A 24,610-nucleotide genomic window follows, 5' to 3' on the forward strand; every position below is an offset into this window, starting at 1 on the left:
CCAGATGTCAAACGGATGAGCCGATTAAAACAATCAGGCCAACCTACCGATCAGGGCCATTTTATCAGAATAAATTAATTATTTACTATTGAAAAAATTAATTATTTTTACAATGTCACTTATATCAATAAAATATGAAATTATCTGAATTAATAAGTATGACTCAGAATGACAAATTTACGAAGCACCTGTTGGGGGTGGAAAATAAAATCATTTGCCTCCATTTTTATCGCGGCGCTGCAACTGCAACGGGCAAGTGCGATCCCGCGCCAGCTCGATTCGGCTTCCAACGGAAGGTGGGGTTCCAAAGCGGACGGAGCTCGTCTGGACCGGACTGCGACTTTCCTACAAGAGAGAAGAAACTGAAACGGTTTGACCCCACACGAACTGCGACGCGCAACCCATTTCCTCTCCTCCTTTTCCTCGGGCCCCACCGCACCACCAGATGCAGCAGTCGCCCGTCGAGATGCATCCGACCGTCGACGCCCCCGCCCCCGCCTCAGCCGCCGAGCAGGCCGCCCCCGCCCCCTCTCCCGACCCCTCCCCGCCCCCGCCACCCGCCGCGGCGCCGACGCCGGCTCCCGAGGCGGCCGATCCGCTGCCTGCGCCGGCGCAGAAGACCGTCAAGTGGAGCGAGAAGCTGACGTCGGACTCGCCGACCCACGTGCAGGCCGCCGCCGCCGCGGAGTCCAGCCAGTATGTGTCCCGCGGGCCCGCCTCCTCCTCGTCCAAGGGTAACCCCCCGCCCCTGATTCGACGCGCAGGGCTTCGTTGGTGCCGTGTTGGGAGCATTTTTTTTTTCTGATTTTGTTCTGGCGTTGGGAGAGCCGCAGGCGCGGTGGAGGCGATGAAGGAGACGCTGTCGAGGTGGGGGAAGTCGATGGGGGAAACGACCAAGATGGTCGAAAGCCTCAGCCGCGACACGTGGCAGCACTGTGAGATCTCAGCATCCACTTAAAACATCCCAATCTCCTTTCTATGTTTGTGTGATTCATTTCTTGAAGCGCGCGGACTGGTATAATGGATTAGCTTTCTAAGGACCAAAGAAAAGCATCAGCAGTACGCCAGTACTGAATAAAGTTGCAAAGTAAAAGCTTTGGTAGACCCCTCCAAGAATTATGGTTGGGATTGGAGGGCTTGGGCAGCAGGATCAGTGTCTTTTGCCTGAGACAAGAAGTAAAGTTGAATATTTAGTGTACCTTTCCATGCTTGATGCCTTATACATTATAGGATGGCTATCATTATAAGTTTACTAGTGTTTTCAAACTTTTACCTGGTTCCTAGTTACACAAGAACTTGCAAGTCTACTGATGATCTTCTTGATCTTTCTTTGACATTCATTATTCATAGTATATAACGTGGTATGTAGTATGCTTAATCATTAATGGAGAAGGGGCTATTTCTCCATATCTTTAGCTCATCTAATTCACACGATTGTCTTCTAACTTAATTGGATGATGTTTATGATCCAATTCTCCTATACAAATGCAGGTGTAAACTGAAGTTTACTTGCAGTTTGAACAAATTCCTTAGGAATAATTGGAAGTATCTTGGGGGAGATCTTACGACATTAAATTCGCTATTATCTTTTAGGTACAAGTTGATTAGGGAGTTAGGCTAAGCACCTAGTTTGATGGAAGCAATTTTGTCACAGAACTAGCAGACCTTTTAAGAACCAACTATACTTCTAACAGAGGAGGGTTCAAAGTCAGTAAGTCATAGAGTTTGGTACACATTGTCACATGACCAATAAATCTTCTAAACAATTGATTATTCGTCCAAGAGAAGATCCTGATCGGTGGCATGTGAATAACCTTCCACCGTAGTTACCCATAGGTCAGTAAGATTGATCTTTTGAAATGATGAGGCGAGGAACTCTGCATGTAATTGTTTTTTGTTACAATTCAAAATGGCAGACCAGAACAAATGAATATGTGGGAAATAATCTTATATCTTCTACTCGCCGTTACTATTATTTCCTCTGAGCCTGACAATACGCCATTTTTCATTAACAGTCAAGACAGGACCTAGTTTTACCGAAGCTGCTATGGGACGACTTGCTCAAGGAACCAAAGTTCTAGCAGAAGGTGGATATGAAAAAATATTTAGGCAGACCTTCGAAGTTCTTCCAGATGAGCAGCTGAAAATATGCTATGCATGCTATCTATCAACATCAGCTGGTCCTGTCATGGGAGTCCTGTACATTTCTACAGATAAGATTGCATTTTGCAGTGACAATCCTCTCTCTTACAAAGCTGGGAACAAAACTGAATGGAGCTACTACAAGGTAAGGGTTATTCCCTATTCCATTTCCCTTGTAGCATCTAGTTACTGCTGTGAAATCAAATCTTCTTTTTGCGCTTCACTTTATCATCTTTGACTTGTTTGAGCACTATAAGCGAAGTATCATCACTGTCTTATTGTATTTTATGGGTGTAACTTACTACAAGATTTGGCTCTTTTATTAGTCAGTGGTGAAAATGACATTGGTTTTCAGGATGAGAATAGTGTGACTTTGATTTTATATTAAATAAAGATAAAGCAAAAGGAGAGAATTGAAATCTGATTAGTTTACGAGCCTGGCTCATTTGAGAATTTTTTCTGAATCATGTAAGATTGCACAGATAAAACAAAAGGAGAATTGAAATCTGATTAGTTTACAAGCCTGGCTTATTTGAGATTTTTTGTCTGAATCATAAAAGATTGCACAGATAACTACAGGTTGAAACTTAAATGTTTGAATGCTCATGTTACCATCCCTATATTTAGGACATGTTTTTAATATTTGAACAAGGGTGTATTTTCCCTCATTGCCCGACCCAGGTTGAATCTGGGTGAACATTCCGGTGCTCTGTTTGGTAGAACTTTAATGAGTACATGTGTTCACCAAAAAGAAAAGAAAAAAGAAGTTGTTTCCAGAGAACTTCTGTCACGTTAATATGCTTTGTATACTTGCCAAAAACAGGTGGTCATTCCTCTTCATCAGCTAAGAACGGCTAATCCTTCAGTGAGCAAAGTGAATCCCGCTGAAAAATACATTCAAGTTGTTTCAGTTGAAGGTCACGAGTTCTGGTTCATGGGTTTTCTTATGTATGACAAAGCTGTAACCAGTCTTCAAGAAGCATTGGCTAGTGCTCGTGAGTTGCAACCGTAGATATCAAATGGAGGCTTCAGTTACTTCAGTCTCGGTAGAATCATTGGAGTTCTGAACCTGATTCCTTAGCTTCTGAGTGTCTCCTGTTTCAAATCCTTCGCGCTGAAGCTTTGATACGGTACACTCACTAGCTCGCATACGTGTCAGAAGTGTTTGTGTTTCCTGCTTGTGTTGTAATGATGAGATATATGGGAAGATTTATACTGCAGCTGCCCATTTTGAATGCCTTAATTGCCAACATTGAAATGTGACAGTTATTACCCGAGGCCTTGCAAACTTTGGATTGAACCTGTGGTGAAAGGTAATCATTAATACATCTGCGACTATTAGCATGTTTCAGAATGTGTTTACCGTACCTTGAAGTATAACATGAATTGTGGAAATCCATACGGCAACCAGTTCAAATTACTGAACCATGCATCTCACGCTAATTTGGTCAAGCCACGAGTACTATCGGTTTCCCAGATTTGCTTCCGAGTCGCAGGCACTCGATCTGGGCTCCATTGTGGGCGTGCGGATTGAAGAGCGCCGGCACACGAGCAACGGATTCCATGCATCGCGACTGGCTCTCGGTCTCGCCCCGCTGCCTACGGGTGGATCCGCCGAGTTTCTGAGGCGCACCGTTGCACCACCCGGTGGACGAGTGCGGGGTACGGCCCTGGCGAATTGCCAACGCACCGCCGCGGATCAAGCGAGAACGTGGTTATAGCATGTACAACGGTGCTTAGATAGAGGATAAGATACTTACTTAAATACAACTATTTGTATTAGTGTTAATAAGATAATTAACTATATTTAAACATATGTAGTTTTTATTTATATTAAAAATTATAATTTTTTATAAGTGCTTAACACTTTTTTTAGCACCTAGCTATAAAGACCTTTGTGCCCTTAGCCACGTGGGTGGCCACTCGTCACGTCGAAAACAGCAAGTTGCACGAGTGAGCGCGGCGCGTGCAACCGTGCGGGCGTCAGCGGGCTCGGCAGGTTGGCGGTGGGCGATGGCCAGCGGGTGGCCTGGCGCGGTGGGGACAGCGGGGAAGCGACTATCGACTGATCGAGGGCTCGGCCGGCAAGCCTGGTGCAGGTTGGGTTCCTGCGCAACGATGGGATGGGAGCGGAGAGGTTGGGCCGCTGGGAAAAGTGGGTGCCGGTTCACGAGTTTTTTTATTTTTATATTTTTTTAGTTTAAATTTAAATAAATAGATCCCCAACGAAAATATTTGCAAAATTAGGCGCCCATCGCCCTGGGCGGGTACGGGTGCTAACCGCCCCCTGAGAGGGCGGTAGGCCTTCCCGCCCGGGCCCCACAGGCTACCCACCCCCAGCTCCTTACCGCCCTCTCAGGGGGCGGTAAGGGCTCCTCCCGCCCGCTGCCCCGCGCCCTGGAGTCTATAAAAACCCCGAAAAATAGAGAGAGAACCATAAAATTCGGAAAAAAAAGAAAAGTTGAGAAGAGAGAGAAGAGAGGAGAGGGGAGGGGAGGAAGAGAGATCGGCGAAGCCCTGCTGTATTTGGGCTGCGGATTTGGAAAAAAAATTCAGGTAAATCTTTTTATCCTTTTTATTGTTGTTAATTAGTGCAGTAGTAGTATATGACATAGATTTTAGATATTTATGATCTAGGGTTTAGAAAATTGTCAAATTTAGTTAGAAAATTGTACGATAATAGTTGAATATAGAATATTATTTTTAGTATATTATTTTCAATTTGTTACCTGTAGTATATTATTTTTAGTATATTATTTTCAGTATGTTATTTGTAGTATATAGTTTATAGTATATTACTTGTACATGCGGACGTATGAGTCAACAGTAGATGATAATTTACGAACCTAGGGTAGCATTTAAAAACTATTTTATCCGATAATCAGAAATATAGTTTGTTGTCTTAACATGTGTTATGTTTGCGGGTGTTTCCAGGAATAGCAGATAAATTAATTTTTCAGATATATTATGGTGAGGGTGAAATTATGTATGGTCCCAACGGTGTAGATCTCTCTGGATTTCGCCATGTTATGAAGGGGCTTAGTAAGGCTAATGAGAGGACTATCGTGGGGGTGTGCAAATGGCTCATGCAGTTTTTCCAACTGGATCCGCAGCAATATGAGCTGAAGTTGAAAGGTATTCTGAGACGTGCTAGTCATGGATACTTTGGTAAGCTTGTTCCCATCGAAGCCACATCAACTTGGAGGCAGTATGTAGATATATGCTGTGAACGTGGCATGCCGCTTGTTTTATTAGCTGAGGCGTACCTGAAAGATCAAAATGAGGTGAACTCTGCAGAAGCAGTAGCAGGACCAAGTGAGGCAGTAGAAGATGAGTCAGAGGCGGCTAATGTAGGATCCAGAGAGGAGGTTGGTGATGTTCCAGAGCTACAGCCGATGGGTGTAGCTGATGAAGGGGAGCACATCCCTAGCATCATTGAAGATATGGATTTGAAGGATGAAGAGTTGGAGGAAGGCCTTGCCGATGGGGATTCTTCTGATGAGGAGGGTAATACTGCAGTTCATGCAGAGTGGCGTGATCAAGAATTTTCGAAGTTGGTGGTTAGCGAGGCTGACCAGACACCGTGGCAATACCATGAGAATGAGGTGTCACAGGGTGCTATGTACCCTACAAAAGAGGCAGTTATTGATGCAGTGAAATTCTGGTCGTTGTCTCTTCGTAGGCAATTCAAGGTTGTTAAATCAAGTAAAAGAGAGTACGATGTGAAGTGCTTGGTTCCTTAGTGCCCTTGGCGGGTGCACGCATTCAGAGGGAAATGGGAAGACTACTGGCAATGCTCAATAGTTAAGGAACATAATTGTCATATTGAGGAAATAGAGTTCGTCCACCGGAACCTGTCTTCTGCTTTCATTGCAAATGTTATGTACGGAGATATTGTGGACAACATAAGGTATGAGCTACGATCAATAATCCATGCTATTGAGCAAAGGTTCCAGTACACAATAAATTATGCGAAGGTATGGAGGGCGAAACAAAAGGCTATTGAGATGAGGTTTGGTACATATGAAGATTCGTATCACAATCTACCTCGTCAATTAGCCACAATTTGTGCAAGAAATCCAGGCAGATACTATGATATCAAGCATTACCCCTCTACTGATGTGGAGTACAGCGGAAAAAGAGTGTTGCAGCGTGCTTTCTTTGCATTCGGTGCAACTATCAAAGCATTTAGATATTGCCGACCCATCATATGCCTAGATGGAACATTCCTAACTGGGAAGTACAAAGGGCAGATATTGTCTGCAATAGGGGTCGACGGTAACAACCAAGTCCTGCCACTAGGGTTTGCATTCGTGGAGAGTGAGAATGGGGACAGCTGGTATTGGTTCCTAGAGCGGGTGAAGCATGCAATTGTTCTTGACCGACCAGATGTGTGTCTCATTCATGATAGACATGCAGGATTGTTGCAGGCTTTGCTGGATATGCAACACGGTAGCGTGCGACGGGGTGTACCAGTACAGTGGCCAGATCTCAAAAGCAGGTGGTGCATGCGCCATATGGGTGTGAACTTCTACAGACAGTTTAAAAACAAAGAGTTAATGAAGCTCTTCAAGAAGTTGTGCAGTCAGAACCAGCAACGTAAGTTCAATGCATTATGGGCAAGACTTGATGAACTGACTCTTAAACAAACTGCGGAGGCCGCACCTAATCGTGAGGAACCAATAGCTCTCGGTCGGCTCCCAACCGATACTCCGCAGATTGTAAAGAGATCGGGCTCATCTATTAGGAGCTTTTCACAGTGGATACGCAATGAGCCGAATGAAAAATAGGCTCTTCTTTACGACAGTGGTGGTGCCAGGTATGGAGTAATGACTACAAACCTTGCAGAGGTTTATAACTGGGTCATGCGAGGAATGAGGTCCCTACCACTAGTTGGAATTGTAGAAGGCATTTTGCATGGCACCTGCAAGTACTTCATTGATCGGTATGCAGCTGCTAAGGTTATAATGGAGGACAATCGTATGCTTTATGGCCGGATGCTATGTGAGTACATGGAGAAGGCAAATAGGAAGGCCCACATGCATCGCGCAAATCAAGAGGGCACAGCAGAGCACAGGTTCAGTGTCCTGTGTCGTGATAAGGGTCGGAGGGGGGTAGACGTGAGCGGCATGTTCAAGAGTGTGTGCTAAGGAGTGGGACATGCATATGTAGTTGTCAGAAGCCACAATTACTCTACAAACCTTGTACACATGTCATAGCTGCGTGCGCGGAGCACCATATGCTTCCAAGGCAATGTGTCACAATATTTCATGAAAGATCAAGTACTGAACACCTGGAACCAGGAGCTGTATGGTTACGGCATTGTTGACACTTTTACAAGTAACCCAGGGCCTTCAAGAATATATGTGCCTGATTTGGGAAAGATGAAGAACGCACCGGGCCGAAAACAATCTCGGCGGATTCGTAACGATATGGATGAATTCAAGGCTGGCCCTAGGATTAAGCGATGCAGTAAGTGCAATGAAGTAGGTCACACTTACAAATATTGTCCCAAAAGTGCAGGCGGTGATACACCTGTTGTCTAGGTCAGCTAGTTTTGTACCATTTTAATATGTGTTAATTTCGCATATGGTTAATTTGCATTCGAAGTATATTGTTCTTGTATTTATTTATCAATGTATTAATGTACATGTCTTTCAAATGCAGAGATGGCTCAACCTTCGACCCCGGAGCTTTTGGACCCTGCCGTGAACAAGAAGCATCGCAGCTTCTTATCCGCCGAGCACCAGACGGAGCTAGGAGTGTTTCGCCCACGAGGCCCCGGAGACCTGCTGACGGTAGACGAGCGCTGGACCCACAGGTACTTAGAAAAGCTGATGGTGTTACATATCATTTCGCTGCTATTGTTACATATTATTGATGTACTGCAATACTTATAGGTTGGGAGTGGCCGGACTCCTACCGCTTTGCCGGTTGGTCGAGGCCCGAGCGACGAAGAACCCCGAGGTTGCGGCCCGTCGTTTCTACTTCGATCGGTCGCTGATAGCAGCACTGGTCGACCGTTGGAGGCCGGAGACACATACGTTCCACCTACCGTGCGGAGAGATGACCCCGACCCTGCAGGACGTCTCCTACCTCTTAGGCCTTCCTTGCGCGGGAGCTGCGGTTGGGGTGATCGATATGCAGGCTGACTGGATGAACGACATGCATCAGCGATTTGGGCCGGTGGAGCGAAAGACGGATGCACCCCTCTACGTGCCTGAGTTCTAAGCCGATGCACGAGGGCCAACGAAGAAGTGGATCCTACAGTTCCAGGTACGGTAACATGCAACCTATCGATTACTAACAAATTATGTCATAATGATTCTTTCTGACACCAGTCATATATGCAGCCGGCGTACATCCACCCACAAGCCAACGCATACGCAGTCTCGAGACATTTGGAGGCCTACCTCCTTTGGTTGTTTGGGTGGGTGATGTTCACTAGTGGCCAAGGCCACCTGGTTACGAGGACCCTTGTGCCGTACCCCCGGTCGATAGCGAACGCTCATACAGAGGACGTACCGTAGTTCAGCTGGGCATCAGCTGTTCTTGCTGCGACGTATCGGGCACTCTGCGACGCATGCACGAAGAAGGAGGCGCTAGCCACTTTTACCGGGTGTCCACTTCTTCTTCAGCTATGGTCTTACGAGCATTTCGCCATAGGTAGGCCGGTGGTGGATCGCTCCCCGTACCCAGAGGAGTGGTACGGCGAGATGGACGAGGACGCGCCGACAATGGTCTCGCTGTGGTGTCGTCGACGAGTACGTAATTTACATTAACAGTTTCGTTCGTACTATGTTAGTCTCTAAATATCTGTATTGATGTTTGTCACTCAGCCACAGTGGGCCCACGAGCAGCCTCGCAGCGCGTACGAGCATTTTCGTACCCAGTTTGACAGGCTACGTCCTAACGATGTGGTATGGGAGCCATACAATGCTCGGTCCGTTCATACACGTGTAGGGTTGGGATTGTCACCCTTGTGCACCCGCGACGAGGAGTACTGGCTCACCAAGGCGCCCCTTGTCTTCGACATCTACGTCGAAGAGTACTCACCGCAGCGCGTCATGCGGCAGTTTGGCTGTCACCAGGCATTCCCGCTCGTCCCCATCCGTACAGTCCCTTTGCACGTCCACAGGTACATTTGAAAAATTTTAGTTTGAGCAACCTTCGTTTCAGTTTGACTTACATTTACCGTGGTTTGAATGCAGGTACACGCGGAAAGGCCAGCCAGCTGGCCACCTCTGGGCGGACCGCTTGGCCCCTTACGTGGCAACATGGGCCCAAGCGCTACAGGACGTCGTTGATGAGGCGCGTCCCCACACTGAGGGAAACTTCAGGGAGTACCTACAGTGGTACGTACCTCGTACGTGGACTCGTGTCACCTACACCCCTGATGATGTCCGGGGCCACGTCGCATCGACAACGGAGACATACCTGGTGCATTGGGACGAGGACGCCGCTTTAGCAGTAAGTCATTTTTTGAAGTCCGTACTCCATATTGAATGAACATAACCGTATACTTTAATTGTTCACTTTTGTTCGTATCCGCAGATAGATATCATTTATGATGTAAATAGGGATGCAGCTGCTGCTATGGACCGCGTCCGGCAAGGGCATCACCTAAGTGCGTCGGATGTTGCGAGCTTCATTAGACGGGTTTTTGACAAGACGACGCGCGCCCTGAAGCTCACCTCCTGCCGATCTACCACAGATGTAGCAGGGCCACCTCCCAGGACGAGTGGTGTACACGCCGAGTCGTCTCGGTCGTCAAACGTGCACCGACATTCTTCAGTGTCAGCACCCACACGACCCCTTCTATCACGTCTTGGAGGGTCCGAGCAACATGGTACGAATTATACTTTTGAATAATATTGATCAATATCCTTTACTTATTGTTATTAAACATTCATTAGGTCCGTCTGCGCAAGTCTCGACGCAGCCTCGCAGATTGAGCCATGTACGTCCACAGTCAGGTACTCCGGGAACCCTTCTTCCTAATTTCTAGTACTTTCAGCAAAATAAGTTACAACTGTGCTCATGTTACTTCGGTGACGAGGTCGGTCCGTCTTCGGCGGCCCCACACCCTCCCCCCCCCCCCCCCCCGCAACGTACTACGGCACGTCAGCGTGGCCTTCTTCTGCTGCACCGTCGTACCACGCAGGTACAATTATACATTTCTTACTACTACTTTCAATACCATATTGTTCGTATCTAACGTGATTATTTGTTCACAGGCCCCTCCAGCCAGTACACATGGACGCCTGCCGAGCCTTCACAGTCCTCCTACCCTAGTCAGGAGGATGAGGCTAGCCCCGACACCGCATACAACATCGTCCGTGACTTCTTCGAGGGCACACCTGACTACGACGTCCTTCAGCGGTCCCAGATTTTCAGTGCACCGCTTCGGACCCAGCCCACGCACGACGAACCCTCGACACCGGTGGTCCCTACTAGGCCTACCAGACATGTCGGCCCACCTGACCCCCTCACCTACTCCAGGGGTCACGTGAGGGTTAACCAGCGGCATCGGGACCACGATGGGGCGTACGGACGACGGCAACGAGGGAGGCATGAGTAGCATTTTACATTTTTTGTAACTAACATATGCATATTCGCTTTGTGATGTGCTCATATGTATTAAGACACGTTCACTTTGTATGGTCGACTTAGCATTTCGTAAATGCATTTCATATTCAGACACGTTCAATGAACAAGTGGCCACAGCACTAAACTTTAACCATGACTTGACAACACATGCCTCATCTCTTCCGATTACGCACCCTCTTTTACTAACTGCTCATCTTGTTCCATTTGTTCAGTCCCCTCCACCGCTCTGTGATTTTATTTAATGGCTCGACAATAAGCAAAATGACTCACAGAAGCTGTGGGTCGACATGAACATGAGGTGGAGAAGGGAAGCGTACGCACGTCGGGAGTACGAGCAACAACAAGAGGAACTTCGTCTTAAACGGGAGGAAGAAGAGCGCATGAGGAAGGCGGCGCACGACCGTACCGTGGCTCAGGCTCGAGAGGGAAAGGAAGCGGGAGAGAGTCCGCCGTGCTAAGGCGGCAGGTCCTTCCCTAAGGCATGTTATGATTAAGATCGACGCACTAATAAGGTCTTAGTGCGAACCGTACATGCCACTTTTGTTTCCTCATCGTGTCGTCGCGGTTACAGTGTATTGTAATGTTTTCATCATGTGTTCAATACTATGTTTGTCCTCGTTCGCACCCCATACCCACGTAAAATGCTGCAACTACTAATTACTGATTTTTTCCTCCCGTTATTACATAACCTACTCCAAATTTAATTTCTTAATTTCCTTATACCCCTTTTTTTTCTTCAATTACAAAAATAATACATTTTTATAGGATAAAATGAAAAAAAAATTAATTTTACATAAAAAAGCCCCTAACCGCCCTCTGAGAGGGCGGCTAGGGCTAACCGCCCCCCCCCCCCCCCCCCGCCCCCCCCAGGGCCTAACCGCCCCCTGAGAGGGCGGTTAGCCCCTCTTGTCGCCCTCTGAGGGGGCGGTTAGCACCCGTACCCGCCCTCCCAGAGGGCTACAGCCCTCTGAGAGGGCGGTGGGCACCTACTTTTGCAAATCTTTTCGCCGAGAATCTATTTATTTAAATTTAAACTCGAAAAAATATAAAAATAAAAAAAACTCGTGGGTTCACCATTTGGCGGGCTTCCGCAATGTACGCACACAGCTGAGGCTCACCTCGGCATTGGGTCACCTGCAAAACCAAAAGCTTTTGACTTATAGATTATAGATTTAGCTCTAAAAGCAAGAACAAAAACAAACATTATAATATAAAAGCTGATTCTCATAATTCACATTCTACATTCCACAAACCAAATTGTACTATAAAATCCCACAATCTACAATATGATGAAAAAAAAATTCCATAAATTCTACAAATTAAACTAGATTTTCACAATATTAAGCTAAAACAATCGGACCCTTATAATTCAGAAAAGGTGAAAACTCTGACTTTCAATTCCTATATTCAAACAGATAAAAAGAACCTCAAGTATAAACATTGGGATAAGTACCTTTGAACATGAAATTTTCACTTTTCAACATACAAACATTAGGCTACCCACCTTTTTAACATAAAAACCGAATTTCGATTTGGGAAATTACACCATTCAACATTAACATTCAACCGTCAACTCAAAAACCTTAACTTTCAAATTCAAAATTCCAAATTCTGAACAAGGCACGAGAAACCAAAAAATTCAACCAACATGTTTAAAACCAGAATACAACTTTACACCAGTGAGGAACTTGTAAACGAGCAGCTGCAGCAGCGCCTTGCCCACTCTGGCTGGCGGACTAAGGACGGCAGACAATAGGGACGAGGTGTACTGGAAAAAGTAATAGGACGAGATTTACAAGGAAATTTCCACTCAATTTCACCCAGCATGGTTGCAAGCATTGAACTATTACCATTGTCAAGCATCCATGTTACTTTCCTCAGAAAAAAACATCCATGTTACACTGGTGAAGAGAAGCCACCGCAATAGTATTTAGGCAACACGTTGAATTATCGAAAACAAAACTTCAGACGGCTCCTAACTATGTAATGAGATCCAAATATTATTCGGTATGACTATCTTTCCCATAGAAACCAGCGACCTCTAGTCCACGCCTTCTTCAACATTGTGATTTCTCATGGGTGAAAAAATCTTTAAAGAATCGTGACCCTTAGTATTTTTGTGTTAAGCTCAATCTCCATAGAGTTTTTAGTGCTTGATATCGCCCCACAGCCCCAACATAGTGCAGCTTCAAAGCCTTAGCTCACAGCCTTGTTCAGTATCAGGTGAATCAGGAGGAGGATGCCAACTCCGATCATGAGATTTTGAGCCGTTATATTTTCTGCAACTAGCTCCCACCTGTAAGTATTAGCCAGTAGAGAGCTGCTGATAAAGTCTGTTTAAATTTCATCTTTATTACTTCCAGAAGATACAGGCTATATAATACAAAATAACAAAGATCACATTTATTACTATCTACTACCAGATGATAAAGCTATAATAAAGAATATCAAACATCAACAAAGCTGCAGGACGAAAGAAATGTTTGCATGCATATCAAGTGCCAGAATAAGATAAAGCCATAAATTCATCATAAACAGTAAATAGTTGACAAAGCATGCAGCTTTTGATTATCCATCTTGTGGTTCCTATGATGGTCAAGGATACATAGTCAAATAATTGCAGGTTTATTTGGTTGTTGATGACATTTAACCACATTAATGCCGAAAAATTTGAAATCAATTTTGACTTTCTCGAAATGAAATGGAAAACCAAACAGTAATTGATGGCCATGGGACTCCAACCCACACCCTCCACAACACAAGTCTCACACCTTACAACTGCCGGCAGGAACTAATTCTGTTTTGCTGAAGGTTATGACCCCTTTTATTCTGAAATTCAAACCGAAGTTCACACAACTCTCAGATGCCACGGAGAAAACTGGTTCTCGCTAGAGATTCTGTTCCCTGCTGCAGGTATCATGCAGAAACCTAACCAGACAATTCATATAAGCCAGCCACGCCACACTCAAGAAGGTATAATCCAAATAATAACAGAAAATTTTGGTTCCAGTGGGTATTTTAAAAGCCAACCAGTTAGCTAACACCAGTGATCTTTGATCTATCTTTAAAACAATTAAATGTAGGTATGCACTTTACATTTGATCAAAAAGGAAAATAAATAATAAATGGCAATGTAAAAAAAATGATAAGGTACAGAAAAGTTCTTCCTTGGGGGCATGTGGTACTTCTAGAAGTCCATTTGAATAATAACTTAAATGGGCTAAAGAAGTTTGTTGGAATAAAACAGAATTAAAAAAAGAAATACGATGTCTAATGATAAACCCTGTTCTATGGTTCACTGAATTGTGTAATTTGGAAGGACACAATTCCCTTTTTCCATTTGCATGTTGGGGTGGGTGGGGTTGGGTTGTTGATATCTTGCTGTGGGTGGGTGAATCGTGAACTTACCAGTTTCCTGCTACAGAAGTATTTTGTTCTTTTGTAGCTTCCTCTACTGCAAATTCTTCCAACAGTGCACGCTGACGTTCAGTAACCACCCTGCAGAATAAAATTGTACGTCATAAATCAAATTGAAGAGCAAGTACCGATGAATTATGATTTACCACAAACCAAACATAACAGCAACACACAAGTTTAAGGCCCATGAATCAACCGAATTGATTTTTTATTTAGCATGAACTAAGAAAAAGCACAAGTTTAAGGCCCATGAATCAACCGAATTGATTTTTTGTTTAGCATGAACTAAGAAAAAGCAAAGGAACAATACACAAGTTTAAGGCCCATGAATCAACGGAATTGATTTTTTGTTTAGCATGAACTAAGAAAAAGCAAAGGAGTGATACCTAAGGCCATTGAGTGATTAAAAGTTGGTTAGCATCACCCAAGCTGAAGACCGAAGTACTGATGAAGAAATTGCCAAGAAAACATATGATATTTGTAGTATTAAGTGATACAAGTGTGTTGACGACCGAAATTGGCATATTGTGAAGAATTTCGGTTCTGAAAGTTTCCTAGTTGATCGGTGAACAGTACTCCGACCAGTGAATAGTGCTCTGATCATGATGAACATTGTTCCGGACACAGTGAACAGTACTCGGCCAGATTGACAATAACTCCGACCAACGAACAGTACTTCATGACCATGAACAGTGATTACGATAAGTGAGGCGATCAGTGACCACAGTTTGTTTCAGCAGTTGGTCTCCGGACAGATGGAAGAGCTCGTCGGATTCAAGTACATGGATATGTCAAGCATGTAGTCGAATCCAAGAAGGCCGAGCTGCAATAAAAGATACTCGGGTAGATATATGTGGGTGTTTATATGGTCGACTAGAAAAGGTATGTTAGTTATAGAAAGTTTGGAGATCAAAAGTCATAGCTGAATCTATATGTAGTCTTGTTCGGTTTAAATTATGAGTCGTGATTTTTTCCGGCTAAGACATGCCACCTTTTAAATATGAGAGGATCATGGCCGATTGAAATAATCAATCGATCGATCAAAACACAGTCTATCTTTCGTTTTTATCTATTTTGCCTAGCTTTTGTAGTCATGTTCTCTCTTCCAATCTACATTGTTATATGTTCTTGATCTCGACGACCAAGGACAAGTCATCGGCCATCCGCACTCCGACGAGTTTCCTCCCGAGCATGGGTGACGACCAAGGTCTGACAAGGCGACAACGCAGCGCCACAACTGGGGTATCCTGGGTGCTGCTCGTCGGATTGTGTACACGAGGTGCTCAGTGTCTGACGTGACATCTTTTTGCATCAACAAAGCTAAATTCTATTAGTAGGCCCAATAGGGCAATGTGCACACAGAGTGCAAGAGGAAAGATGCAATAAGCACCCTACTGTCTAATACAATGCTGAGTCTGATGCAGCAGTATGCCAAGTGCCAACTGGCACTCAGGGACTCAAGCTATTAGAGAAAGGTGGCTAATCCACTCATACTTTCAACGCCATTTATTGATGTATATATATAATAATGTATTAGGATTAACTCATACTCTTCATTTCCTATCCTATCATTTTCTATGTACATATAGAACCGTTAATGTACAGGAAAGTATCATAATTCCCAAAACCTAACACCATTAACAATTTGGTCATGTAAGAGGTGATCAAGGGTCAATCTCAATAGTAGCAAGCCCAATTATTCTTAAGACTGGTCTCACTTCAGGCTGTCCAATCAGTTCAGCATATCCCCTGCACCGGTAACATTTTCAACTCCTTTCCGCTTCATCGATATTGCACACAATAACCATTACCTTTTGTGGTGAAAAGTATAGCAAGATCTTTTCAATGAAATGTGAGCTGACAGGCAATCAGTCAGCATCTCATCATATTTTTTACTTCAAGGACAAGCACATGATCAAAGGAATTGGAACACCGCAACATTTTGATTTATAGAGACAAAAGATGTAGTATGCTGGAAAAAAGTTGTTAACAAAAGGATAAGCAGCTTACGAGGGGAAATGGATTCGGAATCGGACATATTGGTCCCCGGAGTATCCTGCCAGATTTGGCAATCCTGATAAAATTATGATCATTAGCACTTTATTAGGAAAAGTCTGGTGTGAAATTTATTTAATTGCACAAGTTACCTTTCCCCCTTAAAACTAGAACTTGTCCTGATTGGACTCCTTTGGGTATCTGGATAAATTACACCAGAGGTCAATTAGGTAAAGAAAATATGAAGGGGGAGTCGATATTATCTAACACCAGATTGTTGTCAACGCTTTTGTTAGGCAAACCTACAGGCGCCATAGGAAGGAGTCCTTGGTGTGCCAAAGTGGCTAGGATCGACCAAGAAGAAAAGGAGCAGGAGGAGATGTCATTTGTTAGGAAATAGATTAGTTAGTTTCCTTTCGGTTAAAGATTTGTTAACTCTTTCCTTATCTCGTGTGAAGCCTGATCTATAAAGGCGGTATATTGTCATTAGGTTGGACAAAGCAAAAAATAAACTCATCCTCAAGTTGGTTGCGCCAGAGTCTCCTGCCGTGGCTACGGAAGAGCTGCCGCCCGGCGATGAGAGCGGCAGGCCGTGTTTACCTCTGCGCTACCCCCTCCGCTCCCATCCATTAGCACACACTACCCTGGTCTCGCCCTTGAAGTCTCTAATACGGCCGCGCCGTAACAAGATAGCCTAACCATTCAATAAGTGCAAGCAAATGTGCTTCCGTAAAATAGATTAAGTTATTACCAGGCATTTTAAATTAGAAATAGGCTCCAGGCGTTAGTATGCATTAATACACAAAGGTTGACCACCTAACTATAACAAAATAAATAGATAATATAATGCAGAACTGCCTAGTATTTGTTGTTAGTGGCAGCACGCGCATGTCCTTTCCCACCAAGAATTGTTACCTTCACTTCTGTTTTCCCGTTTAGAGTAGGCACTTCAACTTTTCCACCAAGGATTGCCTGCAGGATTCAGAAAACGAAATATTAGCAACAAATCCATCACAAGCAACAGTTAAAAGCGTAAGTTCAAATCTTTCACAGAAATGTCAATAAATACAAATTGCTACAAAACTAACAGCTTTAAAATTGTGACAGACTAGAATAAATGATAATAATGTTTCCTAAATTTTAACATCCTATCACTTCTAAATCTGCTGCCTCTCTAGGTTGATTCATGCCAGCATCCATTAAAGGTTGCCACTCTTTTGTAAGGGTTCCACACTCCAGAGTGAAGCATTATAGAAGAACCAAAAACAAAATCAAGAAATATTTTAATGAATAAACTAGATTTGTCTTGACATAGAAATGAGAATGATGATAAATGAATTATATAAAGAGAAAAAGGGAAAGGATGTTACATAATTTAACATTGGGAAACAGTTCCTGAGACTGGCAGTGAGAAATAGCATCTTTTTTTGGTTTATTCACTGATCTAAAAAGTTTTTCAAAGGGGCAAAATAGAAGGAGAGCAGAAGCTATTACCTGTGTGAAGCTTATCCTTTTCTCGACATGGATGTCAGCACCATCTCGAACAAACACCGGATCAATTGCTACCTACAATATACACGATTGGCGGGAGAATCAGAAGATGAATTGTTTGATATAAGAAAGCAGTAATACTATATAATATATAACAATACATAACACAGCACCACAGAATACTACGAATTCATCAGCAGTCAGTAGATAAACCAAAGAAAACTACTTGCTGGGTCGTCTCAATCTTACATGGTTGTGAGAATCAAACACGCATTACATAGAGACATATTGAGCCTGGTGACAAACTGGTAAAGGGTGTGCATAACAATGAGGAATCCTATACCGAAAGGAATCCGTTATATTTTGGTCGCAAATCCTTCAAGAACAATGTTTGGACCAAACAAAGATAAACTTATGATCCTAGTGGTACTGACTGAAGACCTTTCGAGGAGGTATATCTAACCATTGACATTGAATAAAAGTCAATGTGCTGGAGGCATGACACTACACACATCTTACAATGTTGGCACTGAAGGCATGCTTTCCAGTAGAATGTGAACTTCCTAGTCTTCGTGGATCCATAATTTCTGTAACATTGGTCATAGAGAAAGGCAAAACTTCCTTCTCCTATGGATTGACTTAGCTCCTACATGATTTTCTGATTGTTACTGGCACATCAATTGGAAAGTAGAGAGTTACTTCCATCCCTATAATAGTAAATGGTGTTCACAAGCACAATCAATCAAACTTGTTGATATGCTTTGTTCTGACACACCCTAGTAAGTCAAAGAGCAAGATGAAAAATCATCTGAAAAAGCTTTATTTTTCTATCATTCCTGATTGGCACTAGAAAACTATTAACATCAACAAGTCAAATATGATAGATATATATTTGACAATAGTTAACTAAATTTTGGGCATACGTGAATATATTAATTCACTGAACTTATAGGTTGATGTATAAGAATAAAAAGAACCACGCATGAGTATGCATGCTCACTTGAAGTTTTATGTATAGACTTCCAGGTTGGGCACCAAGTCCACCACTATTTCCAGCCTCCGGTACATGAATTGTATCACCAGAATCGACTCCTATGTTGCAGAAAGCAAGAATTATCTTCAATGAGTTACAATATTACAATGTAAACTGCACAGTCATACATTCAGTTAATAGTAAAACATCAGTCACGGTGTCGCTAGTAAGTTGTTCAGGCAACATGCTGTAGCTGCAAAGAGGAGGGTAAAAATGGCCTCAGAGGATTATGAAGCAACCCCATCCTTGTAATAAAATAAAAAAGAGCTACGATGGCTACCACAGGTACCATGTGTCTCTTGAATAAGCCTGTTAGTGAAAAGAGATACGTGCACCGTGCATGGGTATAGTATGTTAATGCACCTAGATTTTGGCAGGTAAGCCTATAAATGATACAATGGATGAGAGTTTCAAGTAGCAGCAGTACAAATATGACTCTTTCAGCAATTGTATTAGAATATTATGATCAAACTGTATGAGAATGCAAGATAACTGCAATGAAACTCCAAAAGAGTCTCAAATTAATGAATTATGAGCAGGTACACATTTCTGGAAAAGAAGTAAACTGACAAGATAATTGTAGCTTAGTGAGCAGCACCTGCTGGAATAGTCACATTTACATATTTCATACCATCTACCACCCCTGAACCTTTGCATGCCAAGCAGTAATCCTGTGAAAATCATCATACCTGAGATGAGAACTTAATAAATCTTAATTTACTTGCAGGACCATTACCTTAATTACTTTCCCGACACCTCTGCAAGAACTACAAATGGATGTGAATGGGTACATAGTGACCTGCATAAGCCACAGGTGAAGTTTCCAAAGCATATGCAATGTACCATAAGTATCTGCAAGGAACCTTTGAAAATAACAGCAAATACTTACTCTTCCTAAACCTTTACATGAGGGACAAACATATCTCTTTGCATTCGCCAAGTAACCTCTCCCATCTAACAGCACAAGATAATCAGGGGTTTTCTCAGAAAAGAATGAGGGCATGGGTTAAATCAGGATGATCATCATATGCTCAAGCAAAAATGACAGCTTTATGTAGAAAATTTATAGTTATAGCCTTCTTAGCAGTAATTGATTTAGTTTAATGTTACAGACTTCAGCAAGTGATCATTCACCGGCATAAGCATATGAAGTCCCATCTCCTATAGCAATAAATCTACCTTTACTTGATGGTTAACAGGATGAGGTTTACCGCTTACATAACAAAGAATCCTAAAATTGCCAAGCTTACTTTCTCACAAGGGTATGGTTTATAATTGGTTACTGCTGGTATATTTAAGTACCAGTTTACACAATCCCATGGCAGTGTTCAAAAGCACATAAAAGACCTGACTATCTTCCTGCTGATTTTAGCCGACCATTATTTCTCTAGAGTGCTTCATTGAAGATTTGGCATCCAGAACTTTCTTTTGAAAGATTATGAAGGGGAAAATAGACACGAATAGTATTAAAATAGCATCTTTATGATATCACACGTCAAAAATAAAATAAAATGATCACCAGGACAATCTTATGGAATATGATCTCCCCATTTTATTGAGTTCAAGCTGCTGGGAACAGCTAACTGAACTAATGGTGTCTCTGAAACAGGTGGCAATTCGACAGATTACTATCCAAATAGATAGAACAAAAATGTTCAGGAAAATGTCAAAACATCATGTACCAGGCAGTTGGAAATCCACATTTATTAACAGAAATACTCTCTCTATTAACCGCATGAGTGCAAAGATTTCAAACTTGATTCAACAGATTCACATATGAAAAACAAGTGCAATAAATAAATGTACCTGGGCAAAAAGGTTCAAGCATATGCGTACTCACCACATGAATCACAAACATTTTTTGCGCTGAAGGACACTTGCTTTATGCATCCATTAGCAGCTTCGCTAAAAGATAGATTCATCTCTACCTACTTAAGTCAAGAGATATAATTAGTCAACAAGACAACGACTAAAGAAGAATACTGCTCCAAAATGAAAGAGGAACAGGCCTAGGAATGAACCTCAACATCATGTGCATGTATATTTACGTCATGCTGGAAAACCTGAAAACAAATAGAATCGGTGTCACTCCATAGTATGTAGTGAAATGACAATGGAAGGAAATGCATGGGGAGAAACAGGGAATTACCTCAGAGAATATTTTATAGAATTTACTAGAGAAAGGACCATCATTCTGTCTGTAGAATTCTGTGAAAGGGTCACTGTTCTGATGAGAGGACCCATCAAACTCCCCCCTTGACCCTCTTGAAAATAGCTGCAATATTACAACATAATGTAAACTTCTACCAGATTACAAAACAAAACACTACATATAAATGGCTTGAATGAAACCAAACATTTCCATAAAAAGGGGTAGAAAAGGAAACCAAGCAACAAAAAATTACCATGTCATATTGCTCTCTCTTTGAGGGATCCCGTAACGTCTGGAGTCCAAAATTAGCATAACATAACAGTGTTAATTTTGTCATAATAATTAAAACATCAACAAGCAAAATACAAATTGTGGTAACTTACTTGCCTCGTATGCATCTCTTATTTCTTGAAACATCCTTTTTGCAGCAGTATTGCCTCTATTTGTGTCTGGATGGTACTTTTTTGCAAGCTACATACATTTTTTTTGGTTTAAAAGAAAAAAATGTAAATGATTCAATTAAGAAACAAAGCCATTTGAAATCATATCATTTGCATTTTTTTAAGAAACAAGGAAGAATATTGCTAACACGCATTTTTGAAGATCTTTCATTCCCATAACATAGCACCTAGGTTACAAGTAAATCTGACTTTCACGTTCGTTGTTCAATATATCTGCATAATCTCATCCTAATTCCACTTTGTTCCAAATTTTTAGAACATATACCTTTGAAGGTCATACTACATCAATACTGTCTGTACAACAACAAAAATAGGTCCAGTTGCTGGATGGATTATTGGTGTGATTAGCAACATCACACATGGAAACATTTCACATGAAGCCACACACCAAGTAGTTGAGAATCACACGTGAAGTGTCTTCTTCAAAAGTTAACAGCATCACACATGATGCTATGAAAAGATAGAAAATAGGTGAGACTGTCACTTGATCGATGGATGTTAGATTTATGGCATGGTCATCTTAAACAAATAGTAAAATCGCAAGCAAGCTTCAGAATGTCTCAAAATTAGCAGAACTGTAATGATACTCACAGAATGAAAAGCCTTCTTGATGTCATCCTGCGATGCATCTTTAGGAACACCAAGAATCTTGTAATAGTCTTTGTGTATCGAACAACAGTGACCTGGCAGAAACACCCAGAAATGTTTAATTGCCTTTGTGATTGCAAAAGTAATGATGACAAGAAAGTTAATGTAAAACTAGCATAATAACCTGTAGCATGAAAGAACCTGCTCAACACAAATGATGTCAACATGAATCGTCCATAGCACCTATCACCAATATAGATGCCAGTAGAGCTGCAAGCTGTGTTCTCCAGATGAAAACAAAAACAAGTAAAGATAAGGAACAGAGAAAAAAATGAAAAATAATATTGCCAAACTTTAAAAATGATAGTAGCCAGTAAATGGATATGTTCGATCTAAATTTATGTCTAACCACTCCTCTGCAGACACCAACAATTATTTTGGTATCTGTAGCATATAATATTCTTCTCCAATGATATCATAAACACAGAAACACATCCAGTATAGCCTGAGCAGTTCTGCACATCCACATCCATTTTCCAGAAATGTATGTGCGTCTGAATCAGCTATGCTCATGAAGAATTTGTACAATCAACAATCGTCCGTCATATTCTATTCAAATCCGAAATGGAATTTTTAAGTGTTGTTTCTGCAAGTCTAGTTTGAATAGAGATCTAAATTGATTCATATGATAAAAAGCATGTCCCGATACCAACAAAAAGAAACAAGAAAATAGCATTGTGAAACGAAATTAGCAAGTCTATACAACAAAGCCTTTTAGTCCCAAGCAAGTTGGGGTAGGTAAGTCTTCCTATAAAATGAACGATTTCTATGCGCTAGTAGCCTCTATTCACCCTCAAGTCCACCAAATTATCTACATTATTAACAGTACACGTCCATCAGGAACAGCAAAACATTCATTATTAACAGTACACGTCCATCAGGAACAGCAAAACATTCGTAAAACTGCTACACGAGGTCAAGAAAAACGCATCAAATGGAAGGGAAATTACGTGTATTCGGTCGAATCCATGTGCTCCTCTGCGCAGCCACCTGCAAGTAAAACCCCAAACAGCGTAAGCAACCAGCAGTCCGCAAAACCCCAGACCAAAAAGGGGAAATGGGCAAGGCAACAAATGGCCACGAGCTCGCCTCACCTCGCTGGAGCGGAGCGCGAGGGATCTCGACGCGAGCCGGAGCCACCCGAACCGGCCCATGGACGGCAGGCGGACTACGCGGCGCGGCGGCGCGCAATGGAGGGAGGCCGGGTCGGGCTGTGGAGACTCAAGCCTTCTATCACGTACGGGTGAGAGATCCGCGTGGAGGAGGTTCTAGAAGATTCCAGAAGCGTCTCGGGTTGAGAAGCCCCGGAGGGGATCGTGGATTGGAGGAGAAGAAAGAAGGAAACGATTCTGGGGTTTAGTTGCAAGTGGGCTGCCGGCGTGGCAAGGCAAGAATTTATATTTTTATATTTTTAAAATAAAAAAAATCTCTATCTCTACTATAATGCTTCCTTTTCGTGTTCTACCCTCTGTAGATCCCACGGCCTTCCACACCACGCTCTCACACATACGTGCTTCCGCGACGTGCAAAACATGTGCATTCAACTAGTTATAAAAATAAGGATGTGTTTTAAAAAATGGCATAGACTTCTGCCGCCACGTGGAAGGCATTTTTTGTAATTTTTATTTAAGAAATATGAAAATTATAAAAAATGGGCAAGGCAACGCCAGTGCGATGGGCCCTATACTCCGCTTAATACAATGTTGTGGGCTCGATGGGCCATTTTTATGAGCTCGGTAGAATGTCTTTCACCGCGTAGGATTTCATAGAAACAGTTTAAGGCCCTCAAAAAAATGTAGGAATAGAAAGAAAAAAAGTAGGATTGGAGTGCCTGCTTTCTCTAATTTTATGGAATGAGAAAACACGGAAATTGTTTCCACTATGTGTTTGGTTACTTCACGGGAAAAACATAGGAATTTTAGATCTAGACGTTCATTATCAAGAGAGAAAAGAGGGAGAAAGAGAGAAGATGCATTAGGACTGAAAAATTGGAAACATAAGACTCTAGACCTCATGTTAGAGTTCCTCCAAAATATGGAGGAAAACTTACTGTCCTATGAAATTCCTATGCATCAATCCTACAATCCGAAGGGTACTAATAGGCATTTTTTCTTTGGATTCAATTCCTACATTTTTCAATTCTCACATGATTTCCTAAATCCCTGTGTTCCAAATATTCAGTTAATTTGGTTTGGTTTGGCTCTGTTTTTTCCGTTTCGGTACAAATTTTCCCACTCCCACTAGTCCGGAATCGGCCGGGCAGACTTGTGGCACATAATGTACGTCCAATACATTCTCTCTACAGATAAACGACCGATATGTGCTTCTGCTTTGGCAGTTAAGCTGTCCAAAATTTGTTGCAACGTAGTGTTCCAAAAGGATGCTATCGGTGTTAGGAAATCTAAAAGTTTTACCATAGAATTTAGGTCGTCTTATCTCTAAAGATTTATTTTTTTTAAATAGATCTCTATCTCTTGATATTGATTCTATCTTTTAGGGGTTTTTAACACTATATATAAGTATCTCTTATTATAAATACAGATGAATAAAGAATATGAAATCTTTCTCCTACTCATGTGTCTTCTTTTGCAATTGTTCTCTCGAGGGATCTTTGGACTACATCTGGTAGCAACGGTTTGTCAACACGTTATCAGCACGAAA

General features: G+C 42.4%; 2 protein-coding genes across 3 annotated transcripts; one reads left to right on the forward strand and one right to left on the reverse strand.

The window, feature by feature from the left end:
* Positions 1 to 376: 376 nt before the first annotated feature.
* LOC133926500 (GLABRA2 expression modulator-like) lies at positions 377 to 3,442 on the forward strand. Its single transcript, XM_062372474.1, has 4 exons — positions 377 to 734; positions 834 to 935; positions 2,016 to 2,287; positions 2,966 to 3,442. Exons 1-4 carry the CDS (start codon positions 446 to 448, stop codon positions 3,152 to 3,154), a joined length of 852 nt encoding a protein of 283 aa, XP_062228458.1. The 5' UTR covers positions 377 to 445; the 3' UTR covers positions 3,155 to 3,442.
* Positions 3,443 to 12,543: 9,101 nt separating this feature from the next.
* Positions 12,544 to 23,323, reverse strand: LOC133926501 (chaperone protein dnaJ 1, mitochondrial-like). Of its 2 annotated transcripts, XR_009911113.1 has the most exons (20): positions 23,044 to 23,323; positions 22,900 to 22,939; positions 22,074 to 22,166; positions 21,893 to 21,984; positions 21,228 to 21,311; positions 21,094 to 21,132; positions 20,838 to 20,963; positions 20,710 to 20,751; positions 20,529 to 20,616; positions 19,578 to 19,642; positions 19,425 to 19,487; positions 19,287 to 19,359; positions 18,656 to 18,747; positions 17,659 to 17,730; positions 17,080 to 17,136; positions 16,317 to 16,365; positions 16,180 to 16,243; positions 14,161 to 14,250; positions 13,524 to 13,680; positions 12,544 to 13,048 (listed from the first exon to the last, which is right to left on the reverse strand). XR_009911113.1 is itself a non-coding variant. In XM_062372475.1 (19 exons), the coding sequence occupies exons 1-19, from the start codon at positions 23,101 to 23,103 to the stop codon at positions 12,949 to 12,951; spliced, it is 1,389 nt and encodes a 462-aa protein (XP_062228459.1). In that variant the 5' UTR covers positions 23,104 to 23,323; the 3' UTR covers positions 12,544 to 12,948. The 2 variants fall into 2 exon arrangements, 1 of the variants encoding a protein (XP_062228459.1); XM_062372475.1 differs by lacking the exon at positions 13,524 to 13,680.
* Positions 23,324 to 24,610: the final 1,287 nt, after the last annotated feature.

The sequence above is a fragment of the Phragmites australis genome, chromosome 8 (genome assembly GCF_958298935.1).
Source record: "Phragmites australis chromosome 8, lpPhrAust1.1, whole genome shotgun sequence".
Classification (NCBI taxonomy): Eukaryota; Viridiplantae; Streptophyta; class Magnoliopsida; order Poales; family Poaceae; genus Phragmites; species Phragmites australis.